This window comes from Lissotriton vulgaris, chromosome 8 (genome assembly GCF_964263255.1).
Source record: "Lissotriton vulgaris chromosome 8, aLisVul1.2, whole genome shotgun sequence".
In the NCBI taxonomy this organism is placed as follows: Eukaryota; Metazoa; Chordata; class Amphibia; order Caudata; family Salamandridae; genus Lissotriton; species Lissotriton vulgaris.
The window spans coordinates 190,510,278-190,522,612 of record NC_141696.1 but is presented as its reverse complement, the minus strand read 5'-3'; the positions used below and the strand labels follow the sequence as shown (position 1 = coordinate 190,522,612).

Sequence of the window (12,335 nt, the reverse complement as noted above, 5' to 3'; positions counted from 1 at the left end):
GGCACGAGACAGGGATGTCCCTTGTCCCCACTCTTATTTTTATTATCTATTGATCCTCTTCTTCGGTTGATTGACCTACACCCTGATATAAAAGGTTTTTCTTTTGGTTCTCACTGTCTTAAAACTGCCGCATACGCGGACGATGTTCTTATTTTCTCGGATGATATCGCCTTGGCCATCCCTGCTATTTCTGACACCATCTCCTTGTTTTCAATGGTCTCGGGTTATACCCTAAATAAGGATAAGACGGAGATGTTCCCTTTGAATGCCTATTGTTTTCCTGCTCATATGGGTTCGGCTGGCTTTAAGTGGCAATCTAAACATCTGAAATATCTGGGAATTTATTTCTGTTCTACTCTTCATGCCACCGTAGCTTATAATGAATCTCAGACTTTCTTCAAAGTGCGTCGTCTTTTGGATACATGGTCTCCAAAACATATCTCATGGTGGGGTCGCTTACAAACTTTAAAAATGATGATCACACGATTATTAATTTTATTTCCTCCATGCTTCCGCTTAAATTGTCTGATTCCTTCTTCCGAGAAATTGATGTTCTAACATCTAAATTTCTATGGAATGGCAAACGAGCTCGTTTGGCATATAAATATTTGCGTCGACCCTGTGACATGGGAGGTTGTAACTTTCCTGATTGGGAGAAATACCAAACTGCCTTCTTGGCCTCTCAGGGTGCTTTGTGGTTCTCTCCTCCAACTCGTCATGTTCCCTCTTGGTTGCTCATAGAACAGGATTTAGCATCACCTTTACCTATTGCCTCTTTCTGTACTACATATACTTTGCATATTCTGTTTTCCAGTTCTATCATTATTGATACAATTGCTGCGGTCAAGAAATTAGATAGGAAGGTGGCAATTCCTCTGCATAAAACTAGATGGTCTTCTATTTGGAGAAACTCCAAAATCAAGCTTAATATTTCTCCCACCCTCATGGCATATTGGGCAGCAAAGGGAATCTCTCTTGTTCAACATTTGTATAGTGATTCTGGTGACCCCCTACCTTTCTCTACCTTGGCTCACAAACACTCTTTGACAAATCTCGACTTTTATACCTTTCTTAAAATCAAGGTGGCTGTCTCTAAAGTCCGTCTTCACCCCTCTTCCTCCACCATCTCGCTTTTCCACATTTGGCTCAAATCTGGTCATGTTGCCTCCAAAATCTATAAATTTCTGTCCTCTACTTCGCTTCCTGATCAGACGGTTGCGCAACAAAAATGGTCACGTCATTTTGATCACAACATCACGGACCATATCTCGTCCGAAGCATGGCAATCCATTGGTAAATTAGCTCTCCGTAATAAAATAGCTCCTTCCCTAATACAATCTAAGTTTTTCTCGATCAATCTCCTCCATTGGACGCCTGTGCGTCTTCATTCGCTCAACCTTAAAGACGATGATCTCTGCTGGAGTTGCGGTTTAGTGGCTGGTAATTTTCCCCATATGTTTTATCACTGCTCCTTACTTAAACCTTTTTGGGACCTCATTCAGAAACATTTATCTCTTTAACATTGAGCTCCAACTGTCCTTTCCTTTAGTTTTATTAGGCTCCTTGGCTGCTCCTACCCCTCTCCCTTTAGACCCTTTGGAATTACAGCTCCTAGATCTTCTCTTGACTGTAGCGGTCAAAATCATTCTTATGGAATGGAAATCCTTTTCGTCTGTCTCTTACCATACGTGGTGGGCGTGGATATCCTTTTTACGCAGTGCCCACACCTCGGTGGATCTAGCACACCTTACGCCTTCCATTTCTAAGGGGGTTTGGACAGCCTTGGATGATTATATGGAGCTCTCCTCGAAAGGGTTAGTCCCTCAGTTCCCTGGTGATTTGTCTGTCTAATTATTGTCTGTTCTTTGTTCTAGTTTGGGTCAGTCCTGTGGGAATCCTTCTTCTTCTTATTTCTTCTTTCCTGTCCTCTCTTCCCTTTCATCTTCTCTGTTGCTATCTTCTCTTCTTTTCTATTTTCTTTCTTTTCTTCTGTTTCCTCCCTTGTCCCCATCCTCAAATCAGGAAGTGATACGTTTGCTTTTGTTTGCTGAAAGCCTATATTGGTTCAGATCCTCTACTTCTCATCGATTTCTTTTTAATTTTATTTACAGCTATTTTACTCACTTCCCAAGTCGAGCACATGTTTGTATTTTCCGCTTGTGTCCAAATGTATCACTTATATTATATTTGGTTTTACTATTTGTATCATTATCTTTCTCAATAAAATCTTCTTGAAATAAAAAAAAAGCCCTATTACCAATTACCTTTATATCTGTTTTGGATTATTAAATATATTCTGGTTGAGATTAACTGATTTGCTCTCCAAACGCATAACCATAACGCATAACTCATTTACACCTTCTGTTAGACTCTGCCTGACAACTGCTACTTCAATGGAGTTGCCGTACAGTGCCAAGGATGGAGGGAGGGATGTTCCAAGGAGCTGGAAGGTTTAGCATTGGTGTTTGAATAGACTTGTGTTGCACATTTACCACATGTACAAACATTCCTCCCCAGAGTCAGTATATTTCATACATTTAGTGTATAGTTGTTGAACTGTTACCACATGCATTTTCCCTACTGCTTGCGCCAAGCTAATAAGGGTGAGCCAGAGATTCCTTGATCCATGTTATTGGAAGAACACAATCCCTAAACCATAGAGGCAGAACCTAGGTCCAGAATGACTTCTCCCAGCTCCCCGCAATGCTTGAATACTTTCCTTCCCTCCATTTGGTCCGTCTCACTTTCCTCTGTGCCCAGAGGTATTGTAACTTGTGGTTAGCTTTTTCTACACTCAAGTAACATTGCTCTGTTACTGTGCCTTTTAGCCTTTAATTCGTTGCTCCAGTTTTGTTGCACAGTGAGCCTCGCCGCCTGCTCACCATTCCCGCCACCACTTCCCGCCTCTCCTGCGCCCCTCCCAGGACCTTAATGGAGGTCGCAGCATGGCTATGTGCAGCAGATGCACCACCAGCACGCCAAAGGCAAGCCTGTCTGTGCCCATCTGACTTCAGACCGCACCCAGCACCAGAAACCGTCACCCTCCGGTGCCCCACTGATACTCCACCACAGATCTCCTGGGCCCTGGACCCCAGATGCCACAACAACAACTGCTGTATCACCTCCACCCTATCAAGAGAAGGAGCCTTCATCGACATGCAATGCAGGACTGCCTGCCCACACATGAACCTACACCACACCCAAGCAGGAGACAACAAACACCCCAGAACTGCCCAAGTGCATTCTGCTCAACACCCGGTCTCTATGCAAACACACTGCAGAAATCTGGGATACCTTCACCATGCTCATCCCTGAAGACCTGGGTCAACCCCTCCTCAACACCCAACATTGCCACCACAATGCCTGATGGCTACAAGATGATACACCAATGCTGCACCAACAAACACAGAGAAGGCATCGCCATCATCCACAAGGAAACTCTCTGATGCACCACCACCGAAGACGACACCATATCTAGGAAGGAACGACTCAACTTGCTCTTCCAAACCAATGCCTGGATCGGCATTAGAGGCACTCTAGCCTACAGACCCCTAGGACCTTGATCTTTATTCTGCGAGGCTATCTCCGAACTCATCACCCCTCTAGCTATCTACTCCAAGTACAATATCATACTCAGCGACCTCAACTTCCACCTTGCTGGCCCTAACAATGCCAATTTCACCAAACTCCTCGAAAGCATGACCAACCCCACACACAGCAGAGGACATACGCTGTACACAATCTTCACATCCAGCAGCAGAGTCAAGTACAGCCTTGTCTCCGAATTGACATGGCCGGACCATGCCATCGTCCATACACCATCACAGGTTCCCCAGGCACAACCAACAAGACCCCAAGCTCCTACTGTTTGAGCAATTTGACTGGGACCGAGTGGATGGAGGCCCTTGACACCATCTAGCCCAATGTCACCCCCAAGAAGCAAGCCAAAACCAGCAGATCTTCCAGACAAGCCTGCTGGTACACACCAGAACCATCAAGTGCAACTGAAAATGACTAGAAAAACAATGGCACCCCACCGACTGAACCTACTTCAAATCAGCCCTCAATAAGTACCACCAGTGCATCAAGGGCACAAAAATAGAGGCCCTCTCAGAGCACATCCAAACAAGCACCAACCACACCAAGGAACTCTTCAACATCCTTAGGGAGTTCTCCAGCCTGTCAGTCACCTAGAACATGGTCCACCTCTCCCAAGAACTCTGCAACACCTCGTCGGACTATTTCCACAGGAAGATAGCCACCATCTGCAAAACGTTGATCCCTATCCCACCAACTTTTACAGCCATCAAGTCCTCAAACCACTCCGGAGCATCCACGAACCCCCTGCCCACACCATTTCTTCAACCTTGGAACCAAAGATATCAGCACAGAACTCACTTACATCCTCAACACCTCCATCACCACCACAGCCTTACCCCAAAAGATGGAAACATGCCAAATTCAGTCTCCTCCTGAATAAACTCTCTGCCAATGCCTGTGAACTCAAAATGTTTTAACCCATCTTGTTACTACCATTCCCCACCAAAGTCCCCGAGAAGGCCATCAACCACCAGCTCACCGAACAGCTTGGAAAAACAACCAGCTCAACGCCTAAAAAAAAACGGTTTTCGCACCGACTGCAGCACTAAGACCACCATGAGAGCTGGCACCGGCAACATCAGATCCATCCTCGATTGGAGTGAAACAGCAGCCCTGATCCTCCTCGACCTTTCTCCTGCATTCAACACCGTAGCCCACCAGACTGATTGAGTGCTTTGTGGTGTCCTGAGGCGGAAAGCCGGGACTGTGTGAATTGCATGTACTTGTGGAACTGTTTGCTTGATCATTCACCCACACTACATCGTTTTTAAAAAATTGTAATTGCGCCGATTTTTAATTAGTTTTCTCTTGTGGTGTAACTCACATTGGATTCCCAACTAGTAAGGGATCCCCGTTACCCTCCCACTGCAAACGCCGACCCAGTAGCAGAATCATTCACTGCCTGGGGACCGCGTTTTAGGATCCGCCATCTTGGGTGAGGGAAACAGCAAACGAGCAGACTAGTGCTCGGAACATCCCGCCCTCGCAGCTATAAAATGGGACCACCCTCCAAGGAGCGCAGCGGATGGGCGCAGCGGGCGCGCCTCAGGCGCGCCGAAGGTAAGCCAAAGGTAGGCCCGTCTGTGCCCGTCCGTGCACAGACCGGGCATAGGGCTGGAAACGCTGTCAGCACTAAACCCTTCATTACCTACAGCAGTCAGGAGCTATTGGCTATCGGTAGATCTGCCACGACCTGCGGCTGTAAACTTGACATGGCGACACTAAAAGGCACAATAAAGTGTGATCAATGCCATATAGTGTTCGACCCGAAGCAGATTGCTGCTTTCGCAAATAATGCTGTTCTAAAAGGGGCACTGATCAATGCTAGATCTCTATCTAAACACGCACTCGACATATATGATACTATTGTAGAAGAAAATCTTGTCTGCCTGTTTGTCACAGAGACGTGGCTAAAATCATGGTCTACGCCAGACATAGTGCAAGCACTCCCCCTGGGATATCAGATCCAAAGAATGGACAGGGAGGAGACTCGGGGGGGTGGAATAGCAATAATATATAGAGATTCCTACAACTGCACCACAACGAAACTTCAAGAGCTTAAGGACGCGGAAGGGATGTGCTTTCTACTTAAACTCACAGACTCTTTCACCTTTGCTGGTGCTCTAATCTATCGCCCCCCAGGTCCCTGTAAAAGCTTTATAGAAAGCATAGGAGAAGCACTGAGCCCCCTGGCTACGCGCTTTTCTAATTTCACTGTATTAGGAGACATCAATATCCATCTTGACTCACCTATGGATACCTCAGCAATTACCTTTAGGGATACCATGGACGTATTGGGCCTGACTACATGCGTCACACAGCCCACTCATGAGGCGGGGCACACGATTGACTGCATATCAACTAACCTGCAAGATATTCAAATCAAATCCCATAAAATTCTAACCTGGACAGATCATACATTAATACCATTTGTACTACCATTTAAAATACTAAGAAATAATAAACTCGCAGGGAAAACTGTACACAGCAGTCAATTAGAATGGAAAGACGCCATGAAACATCCAGAACTGCTTAACATAGCAAAAGAACACGAACCTTCATGGTCAGGACAGCCTGAAGATGATAATAACAACTTCAGGAAATGGATGTCAGTCTTGAAAGCAACAGCAGCCCCGACCAGCCGTAAACCTAGACCTACGGCTAAAAAACAATCAGCACCATGGTTTAACCCCATGTTAAAAATAAAACAAGGAGAGGTTCGTAGAGCCGAACGCAGATGGAGAACTAACTACTGCATTGAAGACAGGAATAACTACAAATCCACCAGAAGCGCATATCATGCTCTGATTAAACAAGCCAAAACTAACTTTTACACCTCGGAAGTAGAAAATGCCAGAAACAAACAAAAAACTATTTTTAAAATTGTCAATAGCTTTAATAAACCTAAAATATTAGAACAAGAAATACCGCCCTCAGAACAACTATGCAATACCATCGCAGACTACTTTGAACACAAGGTATTAGCACTCACCAAGGATTTCATCACCTCTGAAGTTAGGGTTAATGAGGAAAACGTGGAAAGGGACAGACTGGAAACTTTCCTGCCCATTAGCCTGGACGAGACCCATAAAGCTATCTTAGCGGCCAAGTCAGGTTCCCCGTTTGACCCATGTCCTCCCGCACTGCTACATATGATGGTGGAGGTAGCTAACCCTGTGATTAACAGCATTGTGAACTCCTCTTTGACCACAGCTATAGTCCCAGCTGAATGGAAGCTAGCAGCAGTCAAACCATTGCAAAAAAAGCCACTCCCTGATCCTACCACCTTATCCAACTTAAGACCAATATCCCTTCTCCCTATGCTGTGTAAAATCACTGAAGCCTGTGTAAATAAACAGATTACCAAATTCCTGGAAGGAAATGAAGCCTGGCATCCCAATCAATCGGGTTTCAGGGCGCAACACTCCACGGAAACTGCCCTCCTGCTCACCTCAGATACCATCCGCATGGCCCTGGACCAGGGTAAGAAGGCCGTCCTGATTTTATTGGACCTGTCGGCGGCCTTCGACACTGTGTCACACGCCATTCTGATTAACAGACTTGAAACCTCTGGCATTTCTGGCACAGTGTTGGAATGGATCAAAAACTTCCTGAGTGACAGGAGACAAGTAGTTACTCTGGGAGAATTTCGCTCCAAGGAAAAATTGATAAAGATGGGCGTTCCACAGGGCTCAAGCCTCAGCCCAACGCTGTTTAATGTCTACACCGCCCCTTTAATTAAACTAATATCGTCATTTGGAATTGATGTAGTCGCCTATGCTGATGACACTCAATTGATATTGGTTTTGGACAAAGACACACAGGAATGGGAAGAAAAACTTAAAAGCTGCCTCACGGCAACCTTTGATTGGATGAAAGTCAATCATCTAAAATGCAACACAGGCAAGACAGAAATCGTGCCAATGGGCCCTAATAACAACTTCACGCCCAAAACCTGGTGGCCAGAAAAGGCAGAAATCCCACCGAATACAACCCAATCGGCACGAAACCTAGGGATTACATTTGACAGCAGTCTCTCGTTCAAGCAGCAAGCCTTGAAAGTGGCAGGTAACTGCTTTGCCATTATTAAAGGACTCAGGAAGTTTTTCGACCTCCTTCCTCTTGAGGCTAGGAAGACGGTCACAGTTGCTTTGGTGACGTCGCGGATAGACTATTGTAATAGTCTATATGCAGGTACTACAAAAACCACCACACATAAACTTCAAATGGTGCAGAATGCCGCAGCTAGGTTAGTCCTTAAATGGCCGAAGAAATCTTCTGCATCATCTGCACTGAATACTCTACATTGGCTCCCAATTAACAAGAGAGTCCTTTTTAAAACACTGATTATCACCTTTAGAGCCACCCATGCCCTGGGACCAAAATACATACAGCAGAGATTTGCCAGATACCATCCCTCTCGCAATCTCCGTTCATCTAGCTCTAATCTTCTGTCAGTACCTAGGTTCAAGCTCACCACAAGAGGTGGCAAATCCCTTCCAGTACTCGGGGCAAAAGCGTGGAACACTCTTCCCCCCGACCTTCGTGCCCTAGACAAGGAAAAAGATTTCAGAAAGGGACTGAAAACCTGGATTTTCAAGCTACAGGACTCACGCGTTAGAGCACTAGTGTAACAGTTAGGTGAGTCCCATCCACTCCCTACCTGTTCCCTTCATCACTAAATCAGTATCTGGCGCCTTGATGCTCCGTGGAGTGACTGCAGCGCGGTACAAATGCTATTTTACATTACATTACATTACATTACATTACACCCTTATCAGCAGACCCAACCGCATTGGCGTCCAGAGATATGCCCACAAATGGATGGCATCCTTTCTTACAGGATGAACTCAAAGAATAGCCTACCACTCTTCACTTCGGAACCCAGGAGAATCATCTGCGGCACGCCCCAAGGATCGTCCTTTATCCCTTCCCTTTTCAACACCTACATGCTTCCCTCGCCGGCATCGCCAGAGCCCACTAACCCAACATCATATGCTATGCAGATGACAACCAACTCATCCTCTTGCTCACCAAAGACCTCTCCACCACTAGAAAAACTTCCGCAATGCCATGACTAGTGTCGCCGACTGGATGAGGACCAACTGCCAGGAGCTCCACATGGGCAAGACAGAAGTGCTGGTCTTTGGAAAGAACGCCTCCCGTGGGACAACACCTGGTGGCCCCCCGAGCTCAGACCCACACCTACACCAACAGACCATGCCCACAAACTCATCATCATCCTTGACAGAATACTCACCTTCAAGTGCCAAATCCACACAGTCTCCTCCTCCTGCTGCCACGCCTTCCTTATGCTCTAAAAAATCTTCAGATGAATCCCTGTAAACACCAGAAAGACCAGCACCCAGGCCCTCATCACCAGCCGGCTAGACTACAGAAATGTGCTTCACACCCATAGTATAGCCCCACTCCTCAGGAGACTCCAGACCATACAGAACGCAGCATCCAGCCTCATCTTTAACTCCCCAAGTGGACCCGCATCACCATCCACATCAGGAACCTCCATTGGCTCCCCATCCATACTGACGCACTCCTACAAGGCCCTACAAAACCATGGACCAGTATACATCAACCACCGCCTGAACTTCCACCAACCCGCCCAACACCTGTGTTCCGCCTCCCTAGCCCTCGCACACACCCTCCACAGTTGCCAAAGCCACAATGGAAGTCAGTCCTTCTCCTACCTCACCACCAAGGCATGGCACAACCTACCCTGCCACTTAGGAACATCACCCTCCCTGGCAGAATTTAGAAGGGGACTCAAAACATGGCGTTTCTACTGAGACCAGTGAAAACTGAGTGCCCGGATGCCCTTTGGGGAGAAGAGCCGTGCTTTATAAATAACTGATAGATTGACTGCATCTAGGGCAAATATTTAGGATATCTGCGTAAAATAAACAATAAAACAATCCAAACTGAAAAAGCTCATCTTAAAATCTGGTGTGTTCTAGTCGGATTGGTGTCACTACAACGCATGCTTTTACATCGCATGCCTTTACAACACGGTTTTTACCACGCAGTCCATTACAACGCATAATGCTTTTAGGCGCTGGATAGTGAATTATTTAATTTACTATTCCAACTCCAGTCCCCGTGGATAGCAGGGAAGGTGTTGGATAGTAAATTAAATATATTCCCTATCCTAGAGCGCCCCCCAGCGCAATGCGTTGTAATGGTATGCGTTGTAAGGGTTGCGATGTAATGGTAGTGCGTTGTAAAAAATGCGTTGTAAGTGATGTTCCCCGTTCTAGTCTTCTGGATTTGCCTTGAACGTGCCTGGCTGTAACACAGTCAAATGCCAACTCACAGTCTAGCTTCCTTCATACTCTTGCTGCCTAGATCCTGTAGCGCTGATTCTTGTCTAATCCAATACTCCATACCTGTGTGTTTAATCATCACATTTTAATCCAAGCATTTATCCTACGATTTATTGTCTATCGAAAGACGGAAATAGTAATTGGACCATTCATCATGGTATTATTGTTCTTTTGGGCCCCCTAAAGACACTCGGGGGGGAATGGTAAGATATGTATTAGCTTAGAAATGTTAATGCTGAGTAATAAGGTGTAAGTGGCAATTTATCTCTCAGAGATGATCATTTCAATAATGCACATGAGACCATAGTGTCTTTCTTCAATCTCATTATGTGCCTTCAGATGTGTTTCTGAGAGATCCTGTTACCACCGAGCAGCTGATGAAGCCTGTCTTAGGTCACACTTACTATTACTTTTGCTGCTCTGTTTGGCTTTTATTGATGGCGATAATATATGCCCTAAAACTGGCTGCATTAAATTAGCACACCTTGGTTATCATTCAGTGCTAAAGTCTTTATTGTTTCTAGCACAATAAACTCAAGGTATTTCCATGAAGAGAGCACATCAACACATGTTCATAGGTGGCAGGGTAGGTTGTGCCATGCCTTGGTGGTGAGGTAGGAGAAGGACTGACTTCCATTGTGGCTTTGGCAAATGTGGAGGGTGTGTGCGAGTGCTAGGGAGGCGGAGCACAGGTGTCGGCCGAGTTGGTGGAAGTTCAGGCGGTGGTTGATGTATACTGGTCCATGGTTTTTTAGGGCCTTGTAGGAGTGTGTCAGTATGGATGGGAAGCCAATGGAGGTTCCTGAGGTGGATGGTGATGCGGGTCCACTTGGGGAGGTTAAAGATGAGGCTGGATACTGCATTCTGTATGGTCTGGAGTCTCCTAAGGAGTGGGGCTATACTATGGGTGTAATATCCCCTTCCCATAGCTAATTTTCCTCTTGGCAGGCCTGCAGAAACCAGTAGAAATATTCATTATACATCCAGCGTTACTCAGTTATAAATAATAATAATATTCTTCTCTGAGTTACAACCATTTCCAAGCCATATTTTGTTCTTTAACGAGGTACAATAGGTATTGTCATCAAATTAGGCATCTTTGCATGACACCCAGTTTCATTTGTTGTGAAATTCCGACTGCTCAAGAGAGAGTGTTTGCCCGATTCCTGTAAATACATCTGCCCATGTGTGAGAAGTAAAGTGCCTCTTGTGAACTTTTGAGACCACATTTCTATTCGACTGAGATCACGATTCAAAAATGAGTTCTGAATTTAGGGGCAGATGAAGGGCACCGGTGCTGTGTTCATATTGAGTGACCAGCTTTCTAGGAACATTAAAGCACTGGGCAGGTGTGGCTGTTGTGATGTGTGCATGGGATGCCATGGGTCATGTAGGGACTATAGAGGGCTTCTATGCCTTCTCCAATGTCACTCTTGGTACCAACGTTTAAAGGGACCATATATGTCTAAGAATTTAATGACATTTTAATCACTATGGTAGGGGTAGAAACGTAAATGTGTACCCCTCTGCTCATCGGTTGCATGAGCAGCATAGTACATGGGGCCTGAAATGCAGGGAGAGGACATTTCTGTCACCTGGTCTTCATTGTCCTTTCCTTTGTAGCAACTCTGTTGAGAAGCTCAAAATTACACAATTTTTGCCCATGTAATTTAATTTTCAACCAGGTCTATTTGTTATTAAACACAATCATCTATGTGACTTTCCTTACATTGTACAAAAAGAATTGTGCACACGTTTTTTTTTTTTCAGTTTACTCCTCTTCGGATTTCTTGATGTCTAGTTCATTTGCTTTGATTTCAGTTTCTATTTGATTCTGTTGACCATTATTGGCCTTTTGTTTTATGTAGAAGTGTAACACGAGGCAAAAAAAAAGCAAACAGGGAAGAAAAATAAAAAAAATGTGATCACTTGTACGTGCCTTGTTAATATTGTTATATTGATTACTGTTAAGCGCTGTGCTATTCTTTTCTTAATCAAATGTGCTACTTTGTCCTACCGGTTCCCATACAGAGAGTCCTGGTTTCTCTAACAAGCTGATGTCTGCTCTCCTTGGAGGATCACACAATCTACTCCCTAGCCACAGACTCCTCATTGCTATGTATTTCAGTCTTGAGACACAGCAGGGCTTTCTTTAAAAAAATATATATTTCCCTATTATTGCAAATTGGGTTTTAGTTTTTCTGACCTGACACATAGAAAAATAATTAGTCCATCGTATAGAGCTGTAGCTTTGGGTGTCTGGGAAATGCAGGAATGGATTTACCAAGAGAAAAATTCAGCCTAGCGACAGCTAGTAGGAGATAGCGACCATCTTGGCCCCCACTTTGCATGTCAGTGATATTTATCACTAATGACATGCAAAGTGGGCGTGCCAAG

The 12,335-nt window shown here is 45.1% G+C and overlaps 1 protein-coding gene across 1 annotated transcript in view; it reads left to right on the top strand.

Moving 5' to 3' along the window:
• LOC147696853 (disks large homolog 2-like) overlaps positions 1 to 8,946 on the top strand; it is a 1,652,766-nt gene extending 1,643,820 nt beyond the window's left edge. Inside the window, exons 15-16 of the mRNA XM_086936079.1 lie at positions 6,073 to 6,947; positions 8,656 to 8,946. Coding sequence (XP_086792205.1) covers positions 6,073 to 6,947; positions 8,656 to 8,946 — 1,166 coding nt within the window. The remainder of the gene's footprint in view (positions 1 to 6,072; positions 6,948 to 8,655) is intronic.
• The last annotated feature ends 3,389 nt before the right edge of the window (positions 8,947 to 12,335 follow it).